Here is a 26,380-nt window from a genome sequence, read left to right on the forward strand (position 1 = left end):
CAGGGAACTCTGAGTATCACTCATGTATTATAAGGGATAATGTACCCCCTACTGTAAATGATAAGGATATTAGCAGTCACTGAGGGGTTCTGTGCCCATATAAAGGCACAAGGCTACAGGCTGAGTTATACAGGGAACTCTGAGTATCACTCATGTATTCTAAGGGATATTATCATTTTATTTATGGGAGTTGTAAGTATACAGGGAATCATGTACATAAATGTATATTGTGGTGTTCAGGCCGGTAATTACAGACAAACCGTCAAACGGATCGAAGACGGGAACCGGCTGTGCAACGACCTAGTCAGCTGCTTCCGCGAGAGAGCCAAGATCGAAAAGAGCTACGCACAGCAACTGTCCGACTGGAGCAACAAATGGAGGACTTCTCTGGAAAAGGGTGAGAGACCTTCAGATTTCATACATTTAGGTATTTTTTTAAATGCTGTGGTTTTGTTGGCTCTGTCTCTGGTAAGTTTTCTTAAAAGAATTCTGTCAGGGCAAAACATGTTTTTTTACAAAACACATAATATTTCGTTTTGAAATGTCACATGGGGCTAGCCATATTCTTTATTTCCCAGGGTGCCACAGCCACATGACCTGTGCTCTGATAAACTTCAGTCACACTTTACTGCTGCACTGTAAGTTGGAGTGATATCCCCCCCCTCACCCCCAGCAGCCGATCAGCAGAACAATGGGAAGGGAGCAAGATAGCAGCTCCCAGTAGGTATCAGAATAGCACTCAATAGTAAGAAATCCAAGTCCGGCTTGGGACTCCTCCAGTTACATGGGAGTAGGAGAAACAATAGGTTAGCTAAAAGCAGTTCTAATGTGTAGCGCTGGCTCCTTCTGAAAGCTCAGACTCAGGCACACTTTACTGCTGCGCTGCAAGTTGGAGTGATACCCCCCCCCCCTCACCCCCAGCAGCTGATCAGCAGAACAATGGGAAGGGAGCAAGATAGCAGCTCCCAGTAGTTATCAGAATAGCACTCAATAGTAAGAAATCCAAGTCCGGCTTGGGACTCCTCCAGTTACATGGGAGTAGGAGAAACAAGAGGTTAGCTGAAAGCAGTTCTAATGTGTAGCGCTGGCTGAAAGCTCAGACTCAGGCACACTTTACTGCTGCGCTGCAAGTTGGAGTGATATCCCCCCCCCCCCCTCCCCCCCAGCAGCCAATCAGCAGAACAATGGGAAGGGAGCAAGATAGCAGCTCCCAGTAGGTATCAGAATAGCACTCAATAGTAAGAAATCCAAGTCCGGCTTGGGACTCCTCCAGTTACATGGGAGTAGGAGAAACAATAGGTTAGCTGAAAGCAGTTCTAATGTGTAGCGCTGGCTGAAAGCTCAGACTCAGGCACAAGGCACTGAGATGGCGCCTACACACCAATATTACAGCTACAAATACATTTGTTGGTTCAAGAATATAAGTTTAAATGGCAGAGGGAATTATTTGCTACATCTGAGTGTCCTTTTTCAGCCTCTGTGACTATATAACTTTGTATTACATGGCAGCTCCCACCCATCAAAATGAAGCTGTGTTTGTGTATTACTTTTTCTTAGAGAGAAGATACATTTTTGTGTCGGTTTCTATTTAGAATTTTGTGAATTGATAAACATGTATATTTACATATTTCATGTAACATTTAAAGCCTCAAGGGGGAATGTGATAAATAATGTAAAACAAGTTTTTCTGCATATCTGACATTTTTTTGTCAGATACATCATAAAAGCACTGGATTTACTTTGTAGAGAGGATTTGAGAGACTCCTGTCCTGCACTCAGCCTGGCACCAGAGATGTCACAATGATTAGGATAAGATATGCTCTGTTATACAGATAGCTAGAATCTCAGCCATAAAGCAGGGCAGGACTGCTGCTTACAATGGGGGGATCAGATAGGATCTGTGCCACTGTGACAGAATGCTCTGTTATACAGATAGCTAGAATCTCAGCCATAAAGCAGGGCAGGACTGCTGCTTACAATGGGGGGGGGATCAGATAGGATCTGTGCCACTGTGACAGAATGCTCTGTTATACAGATAGCTAGAATCTCAGCCATAAAGCAGGGCAGGACTGCTGCTTACAATGGGGGGATCAGATAGGATCTGTGCCACTGTGACAGAATGCTCTGTTATACAGATAGCTAGAATCTCAGCCATAAAGCAGGGCAGGACTGCTGCTTACAATGGGGGGGATCAGATAGGATCTGTGCCACTGTGACAGAATGCTCTGTTATACAGATAGCTAGAATCTCAGCCATAAAGCAGGGCAGGACTGCTGCTTACAATGGGGGGGATCAGATAGGATTTGAAATATTGGCATTAGACATGTAGTGCAATATGGCAGCTTTCTCCCCCTGTAGGACCTCAGTATGGCACCCTGGAGAAGTCCTGGCAGGCGTTCCTCACAGCCGCAGAGAAGCTGAGCGAGATCCATACGGAGCTGCGGAACCAGCTGTGGGACGAGGACAGTGGGAAGGTGCGCGATTGGCAGAAGGAGGCCTTTCACAAGCAGATGATTGGAGGTTTCCGGGAGTCGAAGGAAGCGGAGGAGAGTTTCAGCAAAGCCCAGAAACCATGGGTGAAAAAGCTCAAGGATGTAAGTGGCCAGTGTGGCTAGTGGGAGGGCACGTGCCCAGGGGAAATGGCTATAAGTACCAATAATAGGATTACTAGCCCCCCCCGGCTATACTGTATCTCTGCACTATATAAATAAAGGCCAATAATAGGATTACTAGCCCCCCCCGGCTATACTGTATCTCTGCACTATATAAATAAAGGCCAATAATAGGATTACTAGCCCCCCCGGCTATACTGTATCTCTGCACTATATAAATAAAGGCCAATAATAGGATTACTAGCCCCCCCCGGCTATACTGTATCTCTGCACTATATAAATAAAGGCCAATAATAGGATTACTAGCCCCCCCGGCTATACTGTATCTCTGCACTATATAAATAAAGGCCAATAATAGGGTTACTAGCCCCCCCGGCTATACTGTACCTCTGCACTATATAAATAAAGGCTAATAATACGGTTACTAGCCCCCCCGGCTATACTGTATCTCTGCACTATATAAATAATGGCCAATAATAGGATTACTAGCCCCCCCCCGCCTATACTGTATCTCTGCACTATATAAATAAAGGCCAATAATAGGATTACTAGCCCCCCCCGGCTATACTGTATCTCTGCACTATATAAATAAAGGCCAATAATAGGGTTACTAGCCCCCCCAGCTATACTGTATCTCTGCACTATATAAATAAAGGCTAATAATAGGGTTACTAGCCCCCCCCCGGCTATACTGTATCTCTGCACTATATAAATAAAGGCCAATAATAGGGTTACTAGCCCCCCCCGGCTATACTGTATCTCTGCACTATATAAATAAAGGCTAATAATAGGGTTACTAGCCCCCCCCGGCTATACTGTATCTCTGCACTATATAAATAAAGGCCAATAATAGGGTTACTAGCCCCCCCCGGCTATACTGTATCTCTGCACTATATAAATAAAGGCCAATAATAGGGTTACTAGCCCCCCCGGCTATACTGTATCTCTGCACTATATAAATAAAGGCCAATAATAGGGTTACTAGCCCCCCCGGCTATACTGTATCTCTGCACTATATAAATAAAGGCCAATAATAGGATTACTAGCCCCCCCCCGCCTATACTGTGTCTCTGCACTATATAAATAAAGGCCAATAATAGGGTTACTAGCCCCCCCCCGGCTATACTGTATCTCTGCACTATATAAATAAAGGCCAATAATAGGATTACTAGCCCCCCCCGGCTATACTGTATCTCTGCACTATATAAATAATGGCCAATAATAGGATTACTAGCCCCCCCCGGCTATACTGTATCTCTGCACTATATAAATAAAGGCCAATAATAGGATTACTACCCCCCCCGGCTATACTGTATCTCTGCACTATATAAATAATGGCCAATAATAGGATTACTAGCCCCCCCCGGCTATACTGTATCTCTGCACTATATAAATAATGGCCAATAATAGGATTACTAGCCCCCCCGGCTATACTGTATCTCTGCACTATATAAATAATGGCCAATAATAGGATTACTAGCCCCCCCGGCTATACTGTATCTCTGCACTATATAAATAATGGCCAATAATAGGATTACTAGCCCCCCCCGGCTATACTGTATCTCTGCACTATATAAATAAAGGCTAATAATAGGGTTACTAGCCCCCCCGGCTATACTGTATCTCTGCACTATATAAATAAAGGCTAATAATAGGGTTACTAGTCCCCCCGGCTATACTGTATCTCTGCACTATATAAATAAAGGCCAATAATAGGGTTACTAGCCCCCCCGCCTATACTGTATCTCTGCACTATATAAATAAAGGCCAATAATAGGGTTACTAGCCCCCCCCGGCTATACTGTATCTCTGCACTATATAAATAAAGGCCAATAATAGGATTACTAGCCCCCCCCGCCTATACTGTGTCTCTGCACTATATAAATAAAGGCCAATAATAGGGTTACTAGCCCCCCCCCGGCTATACTGTATCTCTGCACTATATAAAGGCCAATAATAGGGTTACTAGCCCCCCCCGGCTATACTGTATCTCTGCACTATATAAATAAAGGCCAATAATAGGATTACTAGCCCCCCCGGCTATACTGTATCTCTGCACTATATAAATAAAGGCCAATAATAGGATTACTAGCCCCCCCGCCTATACTGTATCTCTGCACTATATAAATAATGGCCAATAATAGGATTACTAGCCCCCCCCCCGGCTATACTGTATCTCTGCACTATATAAATAAAGGCCAATAATAGGATTACTAGCCCCCCGCCTATACTGTATCTCTGCACTATATAAATAAAGGCCAATAATAGGATTACTAGCCCCCCCGCCTATACTGTATCTCTGCACTATATAAATAATGGCCAATAATAGGATTACTAGCCCCCCCGCCTATACTGTATCTCTGCACTATATAAATAATGGCCAATAATAGGATTACTAGCCCCCCCCGGCTATACTGTATCTCTGCACTATATAAATAATGGCCAATAATAGGATTACTAGCCCCCCCCCCCCGGCTATACTGTATCTCTGCACTATATAAATAAAGGCCAATAATAGGATTACTAGCCCCCCCGGCTATACTGTATCTCTGCACTATATAAATAATGGGCAATAATAGGATTACTAGCCCCCCCGGCTATACTGTATCTCTGCACTATATAAATAATGGGCAATAATAGGATTACTAGCCCCCCGGCTATACTGTATCTCTGCACTATATAAATAATGGCCAATAATAGGATTACTAGCCCCCCCGGCTATACTGTATCTCTGCACTATATAAATAATGGGCAATAATAGGATTACTAGCCCCCCCGGCTATACTGTATCTCTGCACTATATAAATAATGGCCAATAATAGGATTACTAGCCCCCCCGGCTATACTGTATCTCTGCACTATATAAATAAAGGCCAATAATAGGATTACTAGCCCCCCCGCCTATACTGTATCTCTGCACTATATAAATAAAGGCCAATAATAGGGTTACTAGCCCCCCCCGGCTATACTGTATCTCTGCACTATATAAATAAAGGCCAATAATAGGATTACTAGCCCCCCCGGCTATACTGTATCTCTGCACTATATAAATAAAGGCCAATAATAGGATTACTAGCCCCCCCGCCTATACTGTATCTCTGCACTATATAAATAAAGGCCAATAATAGGATTACTAGCCCCCCCGCCTATACTGTATCTCTGCACTATATAAATAATGGCCAATAATAGGATTACTAGCCCCCCCGCCTATACTGTATCTCTGCACTATATAAATAATGGCCAATAATAGGATTACTAGCCCCCCCCGGCTATACTGTATCTCTGCACTATATAAATAATGGCCAATAATAGGATTACTAGCCCCCCCCCCCGGCTATACTGTATCTCTGCACTATATAAATAAAGGCCAATAATAGGATTACTAGCCCCCCCGGCTATACTGTATCTCTGCACTATATAAATAATGGGCAATAATAGGATTACTAGCCCCCCCGGCTATACTGTATCTCTGCACTATATAAATAATGGGCAATAATAGGATTACTAGCCCCCCCGGCTATACTGTATCTCTGCACTATATAAATAATGGGCAATAATAGGATTACTAGCCCCCCCGGCTATACTGTATCTCTGCACTATATAAATAATGGGCAATAATAGGATTACTAGCCCCCCCGGCTATACTGTATCTCTGCACTATATAAATAATGGCCAATAATAGGATTACTAGCCCCCCCGGCTATACTGTATCTCTGCACTATATAAATAATGGCCAATAATAGGATTACTAGCCCCCCCCCGGCTATACTGTATCTCTGCACTATATAAATATAGGACTACGAGGTCTGGTCCCACAATGAGCAGCCAATGTTTTGCTTTTCCATCCTCAGGTAGAAGTAGCCAAAAAGCGCTACCACGTTGCCCGCAAGGATGAAAGGGCGGCTCAGGTGCGAGAGGATCACTCCAAGGCGGACTCTACGGTGTCGCAGGAACAGCTGCGCAAGTTGCGAGACCGCGTGGAAAAGTGCAATCAAGAGGCAGACAAGGTGACAATGTGCCCTCAGTGCCAGGGGTGGAGTCTATAGGCTCTGACGCATGGGGGGGTGGAGCTTACTGCACTGATGAATTTGTATCGTTTAATAGTTGTAATTTTGGTCAAGACACTTGAATTAACTTTAAGTATGGCGTAGAGAGTAATATTCTGAGACAATTTGCAATTGGTCTTCATTTTTTATTACTGGTAGTTTTTTAATTGTTTTACTTGTGTTCCAGTTTAGAATTTCAACAGTTATCTGGTTGCTAGGGCCCAATTTACCTTAGTAACCAGGGAGTGGTGACTGCTATATGAATAGTAAAGGGGCTGAATAGAAAGATAAGTAATAAATAGTAACAATAACAATAAAACTGGAGCCTCACAGAACAATAGTGTTTTGGCTGCCGGGGTCAGTGACCCCCATTTGAGAGCTGGAAAGAGGCAGAAGAAGGAGGTAAATCATTTAAAAAGATAAAAAATGAAGACCAATTGAAAAGTTGCTTTTACCGTCATAAAATGAAAAAGGGGTGGGGAGGAAAATGATTTATTCACCTGGGACACTAATTTTGCCCCCTGTGTTCCCCCCCCAACTGGCAGACTAAGGGGGTGTATGAGAAGGCCCTGGAGGAGCTGAACCACTACAACCCCCGCTATATGGAAGACATGGAGCAGGCGTTCGAGAGCTGCCAAGAGGCCGAGCAGAAACGTCTGTGCTTCTTCAAGGAGATGTTACTGGATTTCCACAAGCACCTCGACCTCTCCAGCAAGGACAGGTACCCCCCCCCGTTCCCCCTTCTATTGCCCCTTGGAGGCAAATAGTGGTTCCTATTTATAAGGGACAATAACAGCCTATAATAGTGTGGGTTAGTGGGGTACCTTCTCCTTTAGGCCTTTCTTATTGGCTGATTGGTTTGCTGCTATTAACGCATACACCAATCACAGGACTGAACTAGAGAGCAGTAGTATGGGGCTTCGACCAATCAAAGTTGTGTTTGCTCTTCTCCAGCTTCCATGTTCTGAACAAAGACCTGCACCAAAGCATTCAAACCGCTGACGATCAGCAGGACCTGAAATGGTGGCGCAACACACACGGGCCGAGCATGGCCATGAACTGGCCACAGTTTGAGGTAGTTTGAGTCCCCCGACTGGGGTAACTTGGGGTACATGGGGCACTTTGCTCTGGGGATAAGCGTGTGGGCCGCTAATCATGTGCAGTGATGAATGCCCAACAATTGCCCCCTCTGTCGCAGGAATGGTCCCCCGAGACGCAGAGAACCATCAGCAAGAAGGAGCGAAGCAATAAGAATGTGGAAGAAGTGACCCTTACGGGTATCCTGCCAGCGCGGGACGGGGTATCGGCAGGGACGCCCACCCAACAGCTGAACAGAGGGTAAGGAACTCTGCGCTCTATTGGCCTCCGCTGATATTTCCCTATATCCCATCTGTAGTCATTTCATGAGAAAATAAAGTTAGTGAGCAGAGAAGGGTCGGTGCTAAGCAGAGCAACGTCGCAAGCCTTTCCTTTTCCCACCACCCTCATTTTCTGTCGACTGTGACCAGTTGGACGAAATGATCAGCAGGTGGCGCTGTTTCAAATTATATTTGCACTATGTCTATGAAGATTCTCATTCATCCAGGTCATGATATGCAGTATCTATCAGAAATGGCCAGTTGCTTTAGACTTAATAGTACTAGATACTGTATATTTGCCAAAAAAGTAAATCCACAGATAAATCAAACCGGTTGTGGAGACGCCTCATATGTATGCAGATAAACACAAGGAATTCTGGGTACTAGTCCCAAAGAAAATCCTATTGACATGGGTTTATCCTACAGGCTAATAAAAACCCAATAGGTGAGCTTTAGCCTATAGGATAACCCCGTGTAAATGGAACTTTTTGGAGCTCTTGACTAGTTCCCAGAATTCTTTGTGTTTATAATAGTGCTCCGAAGAGGGTTTCTAATTGTGATAATGAACTGATCTGTTAGAGAGATACCCACTGTAGGTTTTATACAATGAGAAGCGAAGAGACGTTGGGCCCCCGCCCTGTATGTGCCCAGTCGGGGTAGGGCAGGCCGGTTAAGGCAGGATCTGGTTATTTCCAACATACGGTTACAAATGCACCAATGGGGGGTGAATTCTGACTTTGCTACCTTTCTGCAGTCAAAATTTACCTTTTTTTTTTTAACCAGTCTGCCCCCTGCTGGCTGGGAGGCACAAGGGCGGAACAGTGTTCGGAGTTTCAGGTTTGCCAATGTACCACTATGGTGGCATTATGGCAAGGGAATCGGGGGCTTCAAGCAGCTGTAGGTTCTCGTGTTGAGCTCGGAATGTGTTTGACGCCCCCTCAGGTTTTCCTACACGGATGAAGACCAGGATTTCTATGCCACCCTAACGGACACCCCGCACTCAGAGTCAGTATAGTTCCCCCTATGTGCCCAGAGCCTGGGAACCCTCACCCCTTCTCCCCCACTCTGATTTGGGTGTCTGATCAGCTACAGTGGTGATGGTTCTGGGGGTTCTGATTTCTGTCTGTGTGAGCGCTCCCCCTGCTGGCCGCATAACAGAATGCAGGTTCCTATCTGCTGGTCGCTCACTCGTTACAGACAATTGATCTCTTGGTGTCCCTTCTTCTCACTCCTTGGGGTTCTTCTTCAGGAAATAGTGGTGATTTAAACTATATTTCTCCTCTCTGTATTCGTATGTTATTGTATCTGTGTTTTTAATAATGGCTGTAATGGTAATAATGCACAGGTATGGCACCTGTTATCCAGAATGCTCAGGACCTGGGGTTTTCTGGATAAGGGCTGTTCTGCCCCCAATAAGGGGTAATTATATCTTAGTTGGGATCAAGTACAGGTACTGTTTTATTATTACAGAGAAAAGGGAATCATTTAACCATTAAATAAACCCAATAGGGCTGTTCTGCCCCCAATAAGGGGTAATTATATCTTAGTTGGGATCAAGTACAGGTACTGTTTTATTATTACAGAGAAAAGGGAATCATTTATAAAAATCAGAATTATTTGCTTATAATGGAGTCTATGGGAGATGGCCTTTCCGTAATTCGGAACTTTCTGGATAACTGGTTTCCAGATAAGGGATCCCATACCTGTAGTATGTTCCTTAAATGCTTTTAAATGATTTTATCCTCTTGTGATGAAACCTTGGGTACATTTGCCCAGTGTTTAGCCAGGTTCCAGCTCCTGGGCTGTTCTCTTCCCCATTATCAGGGGTGGAGCCAATGAGAGTAACCGGTATGGAAGTTTAAATTAAACTTTTCCCCCTGATGATGATTTTCTTGGCCTCCACAAAGCAATGTAATGGGAATCCCTCCATCAGCATTTGAATTCCGGCTCAATCCACTTCTATAGCCATGGGAAAGAGAACAGCCCAGGAGCAGTAAGTACAGAGAATCGGGTTTGGGGACCTGAGTAAACAGGGGGCGGAGCTTGGCTGGCTGAGGTTCTTAGTGGGACCAATGCAAATGGCCCAGGTTGAATCCCAGTAATCGGTGTCGTTCCTTTCTCTCTCTCCCTAATCTGTTGGGGATATTCTGGTCAATTCCTCCCCGTTTCTGTGTATACGGTCGTGTTCCTCCCTATTAACCCTTTCTCCACCGACCCTTTCCTCCCCGCAGTACTGGGAAAGACGACGCATCTGAGTGGTCAGAAGACGACAGTCCCAAAAAGTCGATGGACAGCAACGGGCGGGAGGTGTCACAGGTAGAGGGCGTGCGCGTGCGAGCGCTGTATGATTACGCCGGCCAGGAGGCTGACGAGCTGAGCTTTACGGCAGGTACAGACCACTAACCTTTCCCATAACTCCCTACCCGTCTCCTCCATACAGGCATGTCCCTTTGCCCCTACCCTCCATGACCCCGGCCGACATACTCTAGTGCATGTCCCAGGCATAAGGCAGAGCCTCCAGGCTGACAGTTGTGCATGGTGCACGCCCCCTGCTACCTCTCCCTGCCACCTCTCATTAACCCTACACTAATTCCATCACAGTCCGACCTCCAGCACAAAGCTATGGCCCAGTTGGGCACCAGAACATCCACCATTGGCCCATCCTTTGTGCCACAGTGATGCTAAGGCCTAAGGGCATCTTCTCTTGGCCTCTGAATGTGGCCTTCAGCCTCCATGGCCCTTGGGCCTAAGTGTACGTGTAGCTTTACTCCACAAGGTGGGACCATGATGACTTGAGAAACTATAATAAAGGTAAACGACTGAGGTTCCTTCCAGATTACTGGGAATATCCATGACTTCTGTTTATCAAGCCATTGGGTTCTGCAAGGAGTGTCCTCCTACCTCATGGTAATGGAGTAAAAGACCCAGGTCTGGAAACCCACAGCAGCCAATCCCAGCCTTGCTTTCAAACAGCTGACCAGTAAAAAGCACCTGATCATTGGTCGATATGAGTTAGAAGACCTGTGGCCAACCTTGGCCAGCAAAGCAGGAACAGAGCTGCCAATGAGTTGCCCTGCGGCTACTACAGTCCTGCCGGGTCTCCCTTAATCGTTCAGTGTGGGAAGCACGACGGCACGTTTCTCTTTAATTGCCCTATCAGAAGGCAAATGACAATGTGCCGAGATGTCACGCTCCTCAGTGTGCCGTCAGTAAGCGACAGTCACGCACACTCCCACACTAGTGCTATATATATAAAGTGCTGTCAGGCATTAGATATAAGAAGCGAGGCTCAGTGATTGGCTGCACTTAGGGTTTGCTAGATCCCTCCATTAGTAAGAGCAAGGCCATTGGGCAGTGTCATAACGTACAGGATTTCCTCTGCCAATAGTAATCCATATCAACCAATCACTATGTTTCCATTCAAATGTTTGATTTTTTTCAAACTGCTACTAAAAATGTTGTTTGGTTGTCAGGGTCACCGACCCCAGTTGCCCACGTGTCTTAATTTGTATTGTCCTTTTTATTGGGGTTCTATATTGGCTCCCTGCTATTCACTTTACATTTCAATTTTCAAAACTGCTCCCGGGTTCCCAGGGTCATTAATAGGGATGCACCGGATGGGTTAGGGATTCGGCCTGTTGGCAGGATTTGGCCAGATCCATGTTCCTGGCGGAACCGAATCCTAAAAATCACTTGACTTTGAAATTTAACCCTTTAGGGATTGGAATTCGCTTCGGTATTTGGCCAAATCCTTTACAAAGGATTTGGGGGTTCAGTGGATTCGGTGCATCCCTAATAATTAAACTTCTAGCAGCCAAATAACCGTTCCTTACCTGGCTACACTGTACCATAGGCAGTCTTGCCATTCCGTCATGGCAGCAATCCCCTTCCTTTTTAACTTGTGAGCCACAATCATATTTATAAAGTGTTGGGGAGCCACACAAGCATGAGAAACGTTCTTTGGGGGTGCCAAATAAGGGCTGTGATTGGCTATTTGGTAGCCCCATGTGAATACTAGCCCACAAGTGTCTCTTGAAGTAAAACCTTCTTTGTGCTTCCAAAACTTGCCTCCATTTTAAAATGGGCCCCTACTTGGAGGCCACTGGGATCAACATCAAAGGTGGTGGCGAGCACCATGTTGCTCAAGAGCCACTGGTTGGGGGCCACTGCTTTATGGTATGGAGCCTTTGTATTGTTCTGGCCTTCAGCCATTGTACCAAACTTTGGCCAAGGTGGCACCTCAGAAGATGCCTATGGTAAGTAGATATTGGATGGAATTGTTGGGGCCACCATGTATGTACTGAAAATGGTATGGAAGCGGGTTATTACAATGTTGGCCTGTTGGTGACGGGACAGCTCTTACCCCCCCGGGTTCCTGTATCTGTGTGTCTCTCCCCCAGGAGAAGAGCTCATGAAGATCGGGTCGGAGGATGAGCAGGGCTGGTGCAGGGGGCGGCTACTCAGCGGGAGAATCGGACTCTATCCGGCAAACTACGTGGAAGGAGTGGCCTCCTGAGATCCGCCGGCCTCTTGTGGTGTTTCCCAAGCTGTGTGTGTGCATGTGTGCATTGTGGCCCCTCCGCTGGGGGAAGGGGGAGGCGGGGGGGCAAAATGGACAAATGGTGAACATTTGGATCATTCTTGTTGAATCCATTTGCTGCTTTTACCAATGTATTTTAGACATGCAGTCATTTTGTTTCCTTGATTAAATATATGTTCCGGATAATAGTGCGTTGCGCTGCTCTCACCCCGGCGTTGTTGGGGGGGCGGGATCAGAGAGAGGAATGGAGGGGGGGGGCCCTTGTTGTGAAAGCCACATATGTTCTTGTTGGGAACCAGAGCCAAAATGAATGGCTGCTTCTTCAACGCGTGACCCTCTTGGGGTGCCCAGTGGTTGTCAATGCTAGCCAATCTCCTCGTAGGGTGAACATTGGCGTTGGTGCCCCGGCATTGGCGTTGGTGCCCCATTACCATGCAGGCCTTTGGGGGTGCAGTGCAGAAGGGTACATAGGACACATTATATTATGTAAGAATAGTTAGATACTCCCAGTGTATATAGCCTCCCTGGGGGGGTTTTAGGTCGGACGTATCTGATTAATACAATGTTTCTGTCCTCCACTCTCCTTCCCCCCCTAAGCACAGGCCATAGAATCATGGGGTACCATAGTGGTCCCCCACTGTCTATACGTCTCTCCATAGGGATGAACCACACGGGCTGCTCGGAGGGAATTGTTGGCCCAGTCCAGCCGGCAGACCATTTTATCTTTCATTCCAGTTGGGTGGGAAATGCACTGCCACTATGTCGCCAATACACCACCAAATTGAGCAGAATTTTGCCCCTTTCACCTTATATAGGAGTTAATTGACACAATTCCCCCCCCCTCGTATCCCTGCGAAGTTAACATATAGTAACGCTCTGTTGCCAAGGGGCAAGTGCTTTTAACGGCAGTTTTCCTTGAACTGATACACGAGCCGTCTGTATTTTTTTTAGCATTATTTTGATGAACAAGGTTTACTGGAGTTTATTGTTACGTTATCATTTGGGGGGGTTTCGGGGTACACAAGGATTGAGGGGTGGGGATATTTAAGGAGAAGCTGCCACACAGTCTGCCTCGGTGAGGATAATCGATTTGTAGTTAATATTTCACATATTCGGCTTTGATCGTTGGCAAACAGGGTCGGGGAGGAGTGGGCGGGGTCGGGGAGAAGTGGGAGGGGCCATTGAGAAGTGGGAGGGGCCGGGGCACGCCAACTGGGGGGGGGCAGCAAAGGTGATTTTACTGCCCAATGTTTTGTGCTGGACATATAACGAGACAGAGCGGGGGTTACAGCGGTGCCATCACATCATGCAAGTGCCCTTATTGTGAAAGATTTATTTTGTATTTAAATAATAATAAAAACACGTTGGTTTTTACCCTCAGATTCTTCGTGCGTTTCCTTCAGTCCGGAGCGAGGCACCAACAGCACTCGGGAAGGGGGGGGGGGGGACTAATCAACACCGCATTGGCCTTTGCCATAAACCTGGGGCTGCTGACTCCAGGGGGTCACTGACCCTGGCAACCAAAAAGATGTGATTATTATCATTTTTCTATTGCTTATGTTTCTCTTCAGGTCCAGTCATCTTTTATTCTGACGTCTGTCTAGTTTCTACAGTGATTAAGCCCTAGCAACCAGATAGCAGTTGAAATCCCGACACATTCAGAAGATGGAAATGCCCCACCAGGAAGGGGGATTGCAGTCTGGGGGGGGGCAGAATCCAGTATGGCAGGGATGCTCAAACTAAGGCCCACGGGCCGGATATGGCCCCCCCAAGGTAATTTACCTGGCCCCTGCTACGTCCTCACCCCTGGCTACTACCTTTCTGCCTGGTCCTTGGGCCAGCTGGGGCTAACAGATAGTAGCCAGGGGGGAGGCGGGAGTGGGGGGGCTGTAGTTTGGGGATTAACTACAGTCTGGCCCCCAACAGACTATGGGACTGTGAACTGGCCCCCTGTTTAAAAAGTTTGAGGACCCCTGCAGTATGGGATTGTGGGGGGCACAGGTCCTTACCCCAGTTGCTGTGGGTTATACTCAGCACTAGTCAAGCCAATGCCTCTGCCCATTATATAAACCTGGGCCCTTCCAAGTCTCTTCTCCCCAAGTTTCTGGTTTAAAGAAATGATCCTTCTCTGAAGCTGTGCCCTCATTTCATTGGCCGAGACCCGGCGCTGCTACGGATTGCTAGCCCACATGGTGCTGACAAAGTGACCGTTATTGCACGTATTTGGCAGCCGCAGTTACCCTTCTTTATGCATATGGGGCACCAACTGGTGGGGACATAATGAAGGAAGAGTAGGGGTTGGGGGCGGATGGGTAGGGGAACAGCCCAGGGCCAGAGCCGCCATTAATCTGCCCCATTAGTTGCAAACAAACAGATTATTCCTAGCAGCTTTGCAACTGGTCTTCATTATTTCTTCTTATTATTATTATTTCTTTAAATGGGGGTCACTGACCCCGGCAGCCAAAAAACCTTTCCTCTGTGAGGCTCCAATTTAATTGGTATTCTTGCTTTTTATTACTTAACTTCCTATTCAGTCTCTCACCTGTCTCTCATTCAAACCACTGTTGGTTGCTAGGGTAAAATAAGACCCTAGCGACCGGATAGCTGCAGAAAAACCATACTCTGGAGAGCTGCTGAATAAAGAAAGCTAAATAACTGAAAAACCACAGCAATAAAAAAAATGAAGACCAATTGCAAATTGTCTCAGAATATCCATGCCTACATGATACTAAGTTTATTAAAAGCTTTTTTCTTTTTTTTTCGGTCAGCACCCTAAAGGTGGTCATACACTGGCCGATTGTAGCTGCCGATATGGGTCCCTTAGACCGATTCGGCGGCTTATTGGCCCGTGTATGGGCACTAACGACGGCCATACCCGACCGATAACTGGCCTGAAATTGGCCAGATATCGATCGGGCAGGTTAAAAGACTTATTGTACAGCGCTGCGGAATATGTTGGCGCTTTATAAATTAATAATAATAATAATTTTGTTGGATCAGGGACCACATTGGGTCAATGATGCGGTCCCCAAACCGATTGCCCCATTACTGCCATTAGAATTCAATCATTTGACCCCAGAGCCAAACGACGGAATTAGCCTGCATTTTCCCGATATCGCCCACCCGTAGGTGGGGGGATATCGGGAGAAGATCCGCTCGCTTGGCGACCTCGCCAGGCTAGCGGATCTTAACATGTATGGGCGCCTATAGCCACCCTAGTTGGAATGGTCAGTACAGCATTTTGTGCAGGAACGCTGCGTCCAATTCTACCCATTCAACGCTATCGTTCAATAACTTAAGAGACGGACTACAAAAAAAACCCTATTTTTATATTAAGTTATCACAACAAGTCTAAAATACCCAGTTTACAGGTTAAATAAAATAGAAAATAACATCCAGACATCATTGTTAAAAAAAAAAAAAAAAATTATAAAATAAACAACCCACGGCAGAGAGTTTTCTTGTTCCGACTTAGTATAAAAATTAGACATATCTTTTTGTTTTTAAACCTGGCGAATCAGTGTTTTTATTCTTGCACGGACCTGGCCTGCAGAACCAGCAGTCATGTTGCAGGGAGGTCGAGCTGAGGGTTAGTTGGCCTTTACTTGCACATAGCGGGAAATTCTGGAAATCGGAGACGGGATTAGTCCGTTTGCACTGATGGTGTGAGAAGCAGGGAGGGTTCCAGTAGAGCAATGCCATCAGAGTAACAAGTCCAACTGGGGGTTCAGCATATTGGTTTACTAATGACATATTTCAGAACGTACGTAACCTGTGCAAGAAGGTCCATGAAGAACATCTCATGATGTTTCCTGGTCTATCAAGAGACTTCTTCATAGTTTTCTCCATATTACCACCCAACAGCATACGAGTCCTTGAAGCAGCGAAGACCTGAGGCCGTTGGATAGAATCTGTCGTCTCCCACAAATCCCAGCACTGTACAGTTTCCCAATGTTTATGGAAGCCAAGATGAGGACCACAAATATGAAGTCTCCTAATGAGTAGGAGGGCTGAAGAGTCTGTATCTCTAACCCGCTTCTCGTGTTCCCGGCAGCCTCACACGTCGCTCTCGGTGGAAGGCGAGTGTTTGACCCTCCAGCCCGTGTCTGGGAGAGAGACCCGTCGCTCGGGGCTGGGGGGAAGCACGACGCTGCTGCTCTCAGACTGCTCCTCCTGCAGTAGCTGCTGTGTCTCGGTCAGGTCCAGAGAGGCCGTGCTGGCCTGTAGCGACACCGTGTCTGTCTTAATGCATACGTGGTCCCGGAGGATGCTGGTTCGAGATGGCTTGACCTGCTTCAGGTGATCCCATTCACACTCCTCCCCAGACAGTAAACCAAAGCCCTCCAGAATCCGTATCTTCTCTTTGGTAAAACCACTGTCTGGAACAGCCTGAGAGAGAGAAGAAAGAGTATAAGTAGGACACTGGTGGGTTGGGCAGTGGATCCAAAGGGAATTTTACAAATGAGATATGGGTCAAGGCGGGGCTGTCCAGGCCATATTTGTCCTTCCATGGTACGTTTACAGCCCCTGTGGGCTCCAGAGACTGTCTATGACACCATTATTGTGGTATAATCTAGCCCATGTCGACTAACTGGTCTACAACATGGAAAGAGTTGGACAGCACTGGGTTAGGGGGAAGGAGTAAAAATGAGGGTCATGGAGCCAGACTGATCCTAGTGGCCAATGCTCTATCAACTGCCATAGTGATCGAATCAATGGGAAGATCCCCTGACCAGCTTCTCCGTCAGGACCAGGCCTTTGCTTGGTGCCTGACCATGGGAAAGAGAACCATCCAGGAGCAAGACGTACCACGGCAGAGCTCAGTAGGACTTGTGGCTGCTTGGATTCCCTTTCCCAGGAGGGGGTTGCTAATATGGCAGCCGGGTCAATACTTACCCTACAAAAAGAGAGCTTAACACCAACTTGTAAAGTATCAAAAGCAAATGAAGAACCCGTAGCCAACGGAAATCAGGAGGGAATTAATTAAGGCATAAATACAATCAAGCAATGGGGCTACAGAGAGAAGCATGTGAGTAGAACAAACCCAGTGTTAATGTGTGAGTAGAGACCCATGGGAGAGAGTGCATGCTCATAGCACAGCGAGAGTGATTAGAGAGAGGCTGATTAGAGGGCGAGGAGGAGGAGAGAGTCAGTTTGGGGTTGGTGGGAAAGAAGCACAGTCTCAAGCAGCAACCGGAGGTACCTGTGGCTAAAGTGGAGATTCAGAAGAGGAAAGGGGAGAGGCTTTCGGAAGGAGCAGAATGCTGTGGGGTAAAGAGAGTGGAATGCAGAGCCATTAGGACAAAGATACCATTTGAGATAATAACACAGAGCACACGTAGGTATCTCCACCGCCAACCCAGGGGGTGAAAGGGCCGCTGGTGACGTAGCCAGCCAAGGGTTTGATGGGCCCAGTGACTGCTGATCTTTAGGAGGAGTAGGGGGGGTGTGACAGGTTGGAATAAAGGGGGGGCTGCAGTGGGAGAAAGGCATGAAGAACTGGGGACACCTAGGAATCAAGTGGCGTTTCTTTAGTTGAAAGTCAGACTTGTTTGAAAAACATTCCCTCAACTATGATCACTGCTATAAATGAAATTATAATTTATAAACTATAAATACACTTCGTCAGTAAATATGGAAGCAGCAGAGCCAACAGAATGAAAGCAGAAAGCCTAAAACTGCATTCCCTAAAAGGCATGGGCTCCATTTACTCTTCTTATATATAAAGCCCCAGTTTAATGATCCCCACATTTCCGCAGGACCCCTAGGGGGGCTCAGAGCAGTGGGGGCCTAGCATGAAGGCATGGGTTCGTTGGGGCAGAGGGCCTCTATATGTCTCCTAGATATTCATCTAGGCCAGGGATCCCCAATCTTTTTTAATTTTGTGCCACAAAAATAGTGTTGGGGAGCCACACAAGTATGAAAGTTGTTTGCTGATGCCAAATAAGGGCTGTGATTGGCTATTTGGTAGCCCCATGTGGGCTGCTGGCCTGCAGGAGGCTCTGATTGGAGTAAAACTGATTTTTGGCTTCCAAAACTTGCCCCCAAGTCAGGAATTCAAAAACAAGCCCCTACTCTGAGGCCACTGGGAGCAACATTCAAGGGGGTGATGAGGAACATGTTGCTCCTGAGCCAATGGTTGGGGATCACTGATCTAGAAGGCCAATTAAGGAGACGGCTCCCTATAGGACCAGGTTTAACCCAACAGCAATGTTCCAAGAGCTCATAGAATGTCCTTTCCAAATAGTAGAGGAGAACAAGGAGCTATAATAAAACAGACTGTTCTCGTTACCTCTTTGCGATGTCGATGCAGACTGGTATTCATTTTTTGCACGGCCTCGATTTTCACCTCTTGGGTGGATGTGCGATACGAGGGGTTGCTGTACGTGAGGGTGCCCAGCCCTTGGTCCGACAGCTTGGCCCGCCGGTGCCTACAACAAAAAACACTGTGATTCTATGGCAGAAAGGGGAGGAATGCTCGATAGGAACACACGGAAGTGGGACGGTTGGTATAGACCATGTTTCTAATGACTGACCTGTAGATGAGAAGAGCACAGAGTAACAGCAACAGGCAGAGCAGCGATAGGGATCCAGCAATGATATACGGGACCCGCAGCCTGTCTCCTGAAAGGGCAAAGAGGGGACCAATAACGCAGTATTCATATACATAGAGGCTACAACCAGCCAGTTCACAGAGACCCCACCCAAAGAAGACCCTTCATTTAGTATCCTGTATTTCATTCCCCCTACACAATGTTGCAGTTATGCAATGCGGATTTCCACCTTAAAACAGATTTAGTTCTGACCTGCATGGGCTGGCACGGGCCCGTTAGATGCACAGAGAACCGGAGAGCCCGTCTCATCTGAGCAACTGCAAGGAAAAACGACACTGGTTTAAGGGCTGAGCAGAGACTGGAAAGGGCCGCTAGCCCATAGAGCAGATATACAACTGTGCTGAGAGAGGCCAGCCCAGATATACCTTCTTGGTGTGGCTCTGAGCGTACTGTCGTCTTGATCACTCTCAGTGTTGGAAATAAATGGGCCTGAGCTCTTCTCACTGCTATTGGTCGGGTGGGGATCTGATGGCTGATAACCAGGAACTGCAGAGCAAGAATGGAATGAAGCCACAAACAATTCTCTCTCTCTATGAAAGGTCTGGTGCTTAGCTAAGGAACTATACTCTCTACAAGAGTAATAAGTATGGCAGCGGTCACATTGGGGAGTTACTCACTGAGGAAGCACAGTTCTTCCCAAGGGAGAGGGTTCAAGCAGGAGAGGATGAGGCTACTCAATAGGGTAAAGGAGCAGGGCTCTTGTAGGGAAAGTGGAGACTACTCAATGAAGCAGCGCTTTTCTCAAGGAAAGAGAGGTCAGACTGAGGGGTATTGGGGGGGAAGGTTCTCAAAAGGTCAGACTGTTGACTACACACTAAGCAAGCAGGTTTGTTAAGAGGAAGGGAGGTTGGACTGGCGAGTACTCACTAAGGAAGTAGGGTTCTAAAGAATAGTCAGTCTGAATAGCCATTACTCCCTGAGGAAGCAGGTTCTCAAGAGTAAGAGGCTAGATTGGGGCATGATAATGATGTAGGGTTCTCAAGGGAAAAGGGTCAGACTGGGGTACTACTTACGGAGGAAGCATGGTTCCGAATCCGGCTCATCAGGGCAGGCACACACGTAATCAATGGAGCGAGCAAAGCAGAGGTGCGAGCAACCACCATTATTGATCCCACAAGGATTAATACCTAGAACAAAAGAATCAGGAACACTCTTGTCATTTCTGAGTTTTACATTATAAACTAAAATAGCCTTTACATGTGCAGTACATATATTTAAACTGATTATCCCATAGACCGGCACACGCACGGCTTCATTCCATGAAAATGAGAGCCGCCATGATTGCTCTGGGGAGCAAACCCCATCTAAAACTCTTGGTTTCTTAATTGGCCAATTTGATGCCCATAACAGATATAAAATAGAGAATTAATAAAAGATAAAATAATAGAGGAGAATCAAGAAAGGGGACAGGAGAACTATCAGTACCGGTCTGTCTGTGCGGAGACACCACAATAATGTCCATCAGCCCCTCCACGTTGCCCAAAACGGTCTCCTTGTTCCTTCCAGAGAATTTGTCTACTCGCTGGATGGACTTTGTCTGCCAGTCTGTCCAGTAGATCCAGCGTCCCTCCTGCAGGTAGAACTTAGTCAGTGGAACAGTAAGGAATCCCGCACCAACCTCAGAACCTCACACCGTTACCACCACACAAATGCAATTAACTGGTATCAGTGGGATGACTCCTCAGGCTGGTTTACATTAGCCCCCCTAACAGCCACCTAACAGCCACCCCGTGGTTAAATCACTCCAGTGCTTATATAGATACTGGGCTCCCTGTTTCTGGGTTGTTCTATTTCCTATGGCTAAAGGGGCTAAGGATTGAACTCAACTGAAAGAACTAAAATGGCGGCATACTCACCTGTGTAAGGGCAAATGGGTGAGAGACTTGACTGATCAGTACATGGCGCATCTTCCCATTTAGATCAGCGTTCTCGATACGATCCAGGTGGGCATCCACCCAGTAAATCCTGCCAGGAAAGAATAAAATTGTGTAGTTGCACCCAATGACAAACCATGAGTGGGGGGGCATCATACGGCTACTGGCACTGACCTGCGACTGTCATAATCAAGTGTCAATCCATTGGGCCAACCAAGATCGGTATTAATGATTGTCCTCCGGTCAGAGCCATCCAGGTGGGCCCTCTCAATCTTGGCCACTTGTCCCCAATCCGTCCAGAATAGGAAACTGCAAAATAAATAAGGATATTGTGAGACCCGTGTTCCTCAAAACCAAAGTCCCACCATAATCAGTATCCTATTTCCCATGAGCCATTATGCCAATACCCCGTGCAGCCCCGTTGTACAGACATTCTAACACCATGGGAAGGCAATAAGAGGATATATGGATGGTTGTGTCTTGCCAGATAAGAACAATGGAGCCTTCCACTAGAGCAGTGGTCCCCAACTGGTTTTGCTCACCAACCACTTGGATGTGGCCCTCAAAGCAAGTGCTTGTTTTGAATTTTGGATTGGAGGAAAAAACATTTGCCAGCTGAATGAAGGCCAATGCCACTTACCCCTTCCTGGGAAATACAGCGATGGCACGAGGCTCGTCCAGGCTATTATTGACCAGCACCTTCCGATGCCGCCCATCCAGCCTCGATACCTCAATGGTGTTCCGACCAGTGTCTGTCCAGTACAGATTCCTGGCAACCCAATCCACAGCCAGCCCATCTGTGGTCTTCAGCCCCTCACCAATGACTGTTTCCATACCGGTACCGGTTAGATCCGACCTCCTGATGGAAACACAGCAGATCAGAATGAAGGACAATACAAGGGGCAAGTGTTCAAACATGACTTTGAGAAGGAGGACTACTACATAAATAATAATATACAAGTCCATGGAAGCCTCAGTCATCACCTGATCACATCCAGGAAGACGTCAGTGTAGTAGATTTTTCCCTCCACACTATCGTAATCAAGAGAGATGACGTTGTGTAACTCCGGGATGGGCACGTATACATCTGTGTGGTCTTCCGTATCCAAGGAGATCCTGCGGATGGATCCACGGCTGGAGAAGAGCAGGTAGGTATCCGGAGAAGGGTTGCACGTCTTTCCATCATCTTTGAGCTGGATACCAGTTGGGCAGGCACAGGAAAAACTGGTAGAGTTGGGCAGGCACAGGTGAGAACAGCCTCCATTTTTATCTCCACACTTGTTGTAGCCTATAAGGGGCAGGGGGTGGAGAAGAAATAAATGCAATCATCCAATAAAATATATGGTACTGGATTATTTTGTCAATGGATATCACACAATACAAAATGCAACAGGGGGCCTTGGGTAAAGGCAGAAGCAACAGAATAAAGGTGGCAATGCACTGGGCCAATTGGCAGCCTATTGGCCTCCTGGATCATTATCTGATCAAGGTTCATTGGACACTAGAAGACTCTACATGGACCTCCCTTATGTTCTGTTTATTGGTCTTGGGGCAAGCCCAACCTGATCCACCACTGCTGGTCAGAATAGTAAAAGATCCACTAGTTTTCCAATCTTTTTCAACAAGCAGATCTACTCATACACAGCCAGTTTAATAAATAACACAAGCTAGGAATTCAAAAGGAACAGTGATTTTTCCCCCCTGTACTAAGCACAATTCAGCAGGAACAGCCCCCTAAGTTTGCTCATAGCCTGTACAGAGAGATACCATAAAACTATGGCAGCATAGGGATTCCCCTGTACTAAGCACAATTCAGCAGGAACAGCCCCCTAAGTTTGCTCATAGCTTGTACAGAGAGATACCATAAAACTATGGCACATAGGGATTCCCCTGTACTAAGCACAATTCAGCAGGAACAGCCCCCTAAGTTTGCCCATAGCCTGTACAGAGAGATACCATAAAACTATGGCACATAGGGATTCCCCTGTACTAAGCACAATTCAGCAGGAACAGCCCCCTAAGTTTGCTCATAGCCTGTACAGAGAGATACCATAAAACTATGGCAGCATAAGGATTCTCCTGTACTAAGCACAATTCAGCAGGAACAGCCCCCTAAGTTTGCTCATAGCCTGTACAGAGAGATACCATAAAACTATGGCACATAGGGATTCCCCTGTACTAAGCACAATTCAGCAGGAACAGCCCCCTAAGTTTGCTCATAGCCTGTACAGAGAGATACCATAAAACTATGGCACATAGGGATTCCCCTGTACTAAGCACAATTCAGCAGGAACAGCCCCCTAAGTTTGCTCATAGCCTGTACAGAGAGATACCATAAAACTATGGCAGCATAGGGATTCCCCTGTACTAAGCACAATTCAGCAGATACATCTTATAAAGCAAATGGCAAATAATGGTAAAAAAAAGAATAACCTAAAGCGTGAGTTCTATCCACGGCCTGAATATCCATGAGTCCAGGTAAATTGTCTCTGACCACAATGATGTTCCCACCGGTGTCTTTATCTGCCCTTTGGATGCTGCGTGTCTGCCAGTCTGTCCAGTAGATATGAGCATCCAGCAGAGTCAGGCCATACGGGTGCTGCACGGGAGACACCAGGATACGCCTGTTCCGTCCCATTAAGTCAGAGGCCTCTATCCTCTGGGAGAGAAGGCAGAAAGGGCAAAATAAAAATGCAGTCATATTCCAACCGCACAATGAACAGTACATGGTAACTACCAAACTTATATACGGGTAATGTAAAAAAAAAAAGGGGGGGTCTAGTAACCCATAGCAACCAGCTATATGTTGTACACCAGACAGCATTGTGCCAAATTATACCTCTGTATGTGCATCAGCCCACAGCAACTGGGATCCAGCTTTGTCCACTGCCAGTCCATTGGGCCAGCCCAAGTTTAGGCTTATTAGAACCATTCGTTCGGAACCATCCATTCCTGCCCTCTCAAGCTTGGCGTTTTCTCCCCAGTCGGACCAATACATGTATCTGTGGAAAGGGGGTAAAAGTAAGAAATGCACTGGGGCTGATTTACCAAGTGTTTAACTACACAATCCCTCAACCTAGTAGGGCTGAGGGACCATCTTACCCCATCTCATGGTACAGAGCAATAGCTCGGGGGCTGCCCAAATTCTGCCACACTAGCACCTTCCGCATGGTACCGTCCAAATTCGCAACTTCTATCCGATTGGTCCCAGTGTCTGTCCAGTACAGCTTTCGGCCAATCGCATCCACGGCCAGTCCATCTGTGGTCACCAAACCTGTTTGCAAGATGAACGGAACATTGAGGCAAATATATAGGAAATAATGTACCCCCTGTTGTAAAATATAAGGATATCAGAAGTCACCAAGGTGGCTGGGACTTGACTATTACTCTAAACAACCATTTATAAGGACTTAGGACAGTGAGTATATTCACATACCAGTGGTTATAATGTCCTGGTGATTGGATCCATCCAGAGCTGCTCGGCTAATTTTCCTGAGGGTGCTGTCTGCCCAGTATATCAGACCTAAAAGGGAACAGGAAAGATAAGCTCCCATTGGTTCAAGGAACCTATAAGTCATCTTTAAGAATAACCTTCAGATGGTGAAATACTGGCCAAACTATGACCAATAAACCCAATGACCTTCAGGTTGAAGGCCATGGCCAATAACAACAGCTATTGTTTTTGCCCAGAGTTGACCCAGTAGAGCAGGGATGAGTATATTCAGGTTTTTTTAACCATAGAACTTGAAGACATGGCTAATATCTGTTATTGTTTTGCCCAGAGTTGACCCAGTAGAGCAGGGATGAGTATATTCAGGTTTTTTTAACCATAGAACTTGAAGACATGGCTAATATCTGTTATTGTTTTGCCCAGAGATGACCCAGTAGAGCAGGGATGGGCAACCTACATGGATCTCCCAGAAGTGGAAGGTCAATGACATCTAGAGAGCTGAATGGTGCTCAGTGAATATATCATCATCCCTTGTTTATCCCCAAAGTTTACCTTTCAAAGGATCCACTCCCACAGCAATGGTGTTTTTCATCGTTGCATTGATGGGAACCACAACGTCGGCAAAGTAAGGGATGTCCAGGGAGACAGAGCGGATGTCTGTCCTCCGAGCAAAGATAAGGAAGCGATCCATTCCTACAGCAGAAGGGTGTATGAGAAAAGCAAGGGTTGTAGTTCTCAAGACAATTGAGAGAACAGAGTAAGGAGAAGATGGACTGTGAAGCTCCGGGCCATCTCCTCTTTTGCTCCTATGATCCCTTGCAGAAGTCTGGCCTGGTCGCTAAGCAATATGATCACATGTAGATTGGCCAGCTGTCATTAAATGGGGTTTCCTAATGATCATGGAACAAGACACAGCAGGATCAATTACCAGGGAGGTCTCTGTCTAAGTAAAGGTGGCCATACACGTTAAGATCTACTTAGCGAGGCTGCCAAACAAGCAGATCTTCTCCTGATCTGCTTAAGGTTGGCGATATTGGGCCAAAAGACTGAATTACAATGATGGGTATAGGAGCCTTCAGACTGAGGACCATTTCAACAAGCCATTGCGGCCCCCAATCTGACGGAAAAATCAAAGCTGTCCAATTTTTATCCGGATAACAATTGGGAAAACCCATAGAGGGGCTCCATACATGGGCAGATAAGCTGTTGAATCAGTCTAAAGGACTCGAATCGGCAGCTTAAATCTGCCCGTGTATGGTCACCTTAATATATGGGAGTAGGGGGGCATTTGAGACAGATCATAGTAACCAATACAATTAGATATGTACATAGAACTCACCAGATGAGCATGTCCTGCCATCGCTCAGTAGATTGACCCCAGTGGGACAGGCACAGCTGTGCCCTTTGGGTTTTGGAGCTAGAAGGCAGATATGGCTGCAACCTCCATTATCAATGGAACATGCAGAAGGAACTTGGAAGAAAAAAAAGAATATAAATATATCAAAGAGCAGGCATAGGTACATAACAATCATTGCAAGGGAGTCTTGTAACAGAACTAGGAGGTAGGAATGTGGTTTGGATGAGGTTGAGGTCCTAGCTGGTATCACGCAAGCCGTGCCCTGACTGAGAAGAACCAATGTGGGGCTTACCTTGGGTTCGGTGGCGGTGGAACACGTGAATGTCCATCAGATTCTCTAGATTCGCTTGCACAGTTCTGCGTCCAAGTCCAGTCTTGCGATCAGCGGTCTCAATGCTCTTCGACTGCCAGTCAGTCCAGTAAATCTGGTCTCCGTAGAGGGTAAGCCCAAAGGGATGCGGGAGATCAGTTCCGATCAGTACCTAATAACCCCACAGATCACAAGGTAAATGATAACTCCACTGCCTT

The 26,380-nt window shown here is 46.6% G+C and overlaps 2 protein-coding genes across 7 annotated transcripts in view; one reads left to right on the forward strand and one right to left on the reverse strand.

The window, feature by feature from the left end:
• pacsin3 (protein kinase C and casein kinase substrate in neurons 3) overlaps window positions 1-13,936 on the forward strand; it is a 49,859-nt gene extending 35,923 nt beyond the window's left edge. For 3 of the 6 annotated variants that reach the window (XM_012954037.3, XM_031899714.1, XM_012954039.3), the window contains 9 exons: window positions 241-397; window positions 2,359-2,594; window positions 6,464-6,619; window positions 7,204-7,379; window positions 7,613-7,733; window positions 7,857-7,996; window positions 8,959-9,021; window positions 10,248-10,405; window positions 12,417-13,936. In XM_012954037.3, the coding sequence (XP_012809491.2) occupies window positions 241-397; window positions 2,359-2,594; window positions 6,464-6,619; window positions 7,204-7,379; window positions 7,613-7,733; window positions 7,857-7,996; window positions 8,959-9,021; window positions 10,248-10,405; window positions 12,417-12,532 (1,323 nt within the window). In that variant the 3' untranslated portion in view covers window positions 12,533-13,936. 6 annotated transcript variants of the gene reach the window in all.
• A 1,928-nt stretch (window positions 13,937-15,864) lies between these two features.
• The window catches only part of lrp4 (LDL receptor related protein 4), a 59,234-nt gene continuing 48,718 nt past the window's right edge, over window positions 15,865-26,380 (reverse strand). The window contains exons 21-38 of the mRNA XM_031900724.1: window positions 26,145-26,334; window positions 25,835-25,966; window positions 25,048-25,188; window positions 24,481-24,567; window positions 24,147-24,318; window positions 23,884-24,046; window positions 23,478-23,703; window positions 22,029-22,332; window positions 21,685-21,903; window positions 21,219-21,353; window positions 21,027-21,135; window positions 20,596-20,740; window positions 20,184-20,297; window positions 19,536-19,656; window positions 19,363-19,427; window positions 19,093-19,180; window positions 18,849-18,987; window positions 15,865-16,945 (exon numbers count right to left, since the gene is read on the reverse strand). Of these exons, the coding sequence (XP_031756584.1) occupies window positions 16,613-16,945; window positions 18,849-18,987; window positions 19,093-19,180; window positions 19,363-19,427; window positions 19,536-19,656; window positions 20,184-20,297; window positions 20,596-20,740; window positions 21,027-21,135; window positions 21,219-21,353; window positions 21,685-21,903; window positions 22,029-22,332; window positions 23,478-23,703; window positions 23,884-24,046; window positions 24,147-24,318; window positions 24,481-24,567; window positions 25,048-25,188; window positions 25,835-25,966; window positions 26,145-26,334 (2,883 nt within the window). The 3' untranslated portion in view covers window positions 15,865-16,612. The remainder of the gene's footprint in view (window positions 16,946-18,848; window positions 18,988-19,092; window positions 19,181-19,362; window positions 19,428-19,535; window positions 19,657-20,183; window positions 20,298-20,595; window positions 20,741-21,026; window positions 21,136-21,218; window positions 21,354-21,684; window positions 21,904-22,028; window positions 22,333-23,477; window positions 23,704-23,883; window positions 24,047-24,146; window positions 24,319-24,480; window positions 24,568-25,047; window positions 25,189-25,834; window positions 25,967-26,144; window positions 26,335-26,380) is intronic.

The sequence above is a fragment of the Xenopus tropicalis genome, chromosome 4 (assembly GCF_000004195.4).
Source record: "Xenopus tropicalis strain Nigerian chromosome 4, UCB_Xtro_10.0, whole genome shotgun sequence".
Lineage (NCBI taxonomy): Eukaryota > Metazoa > Chordata > Amphibia > Anura > Pipidae > Xenopus > Xenopus tropicalis.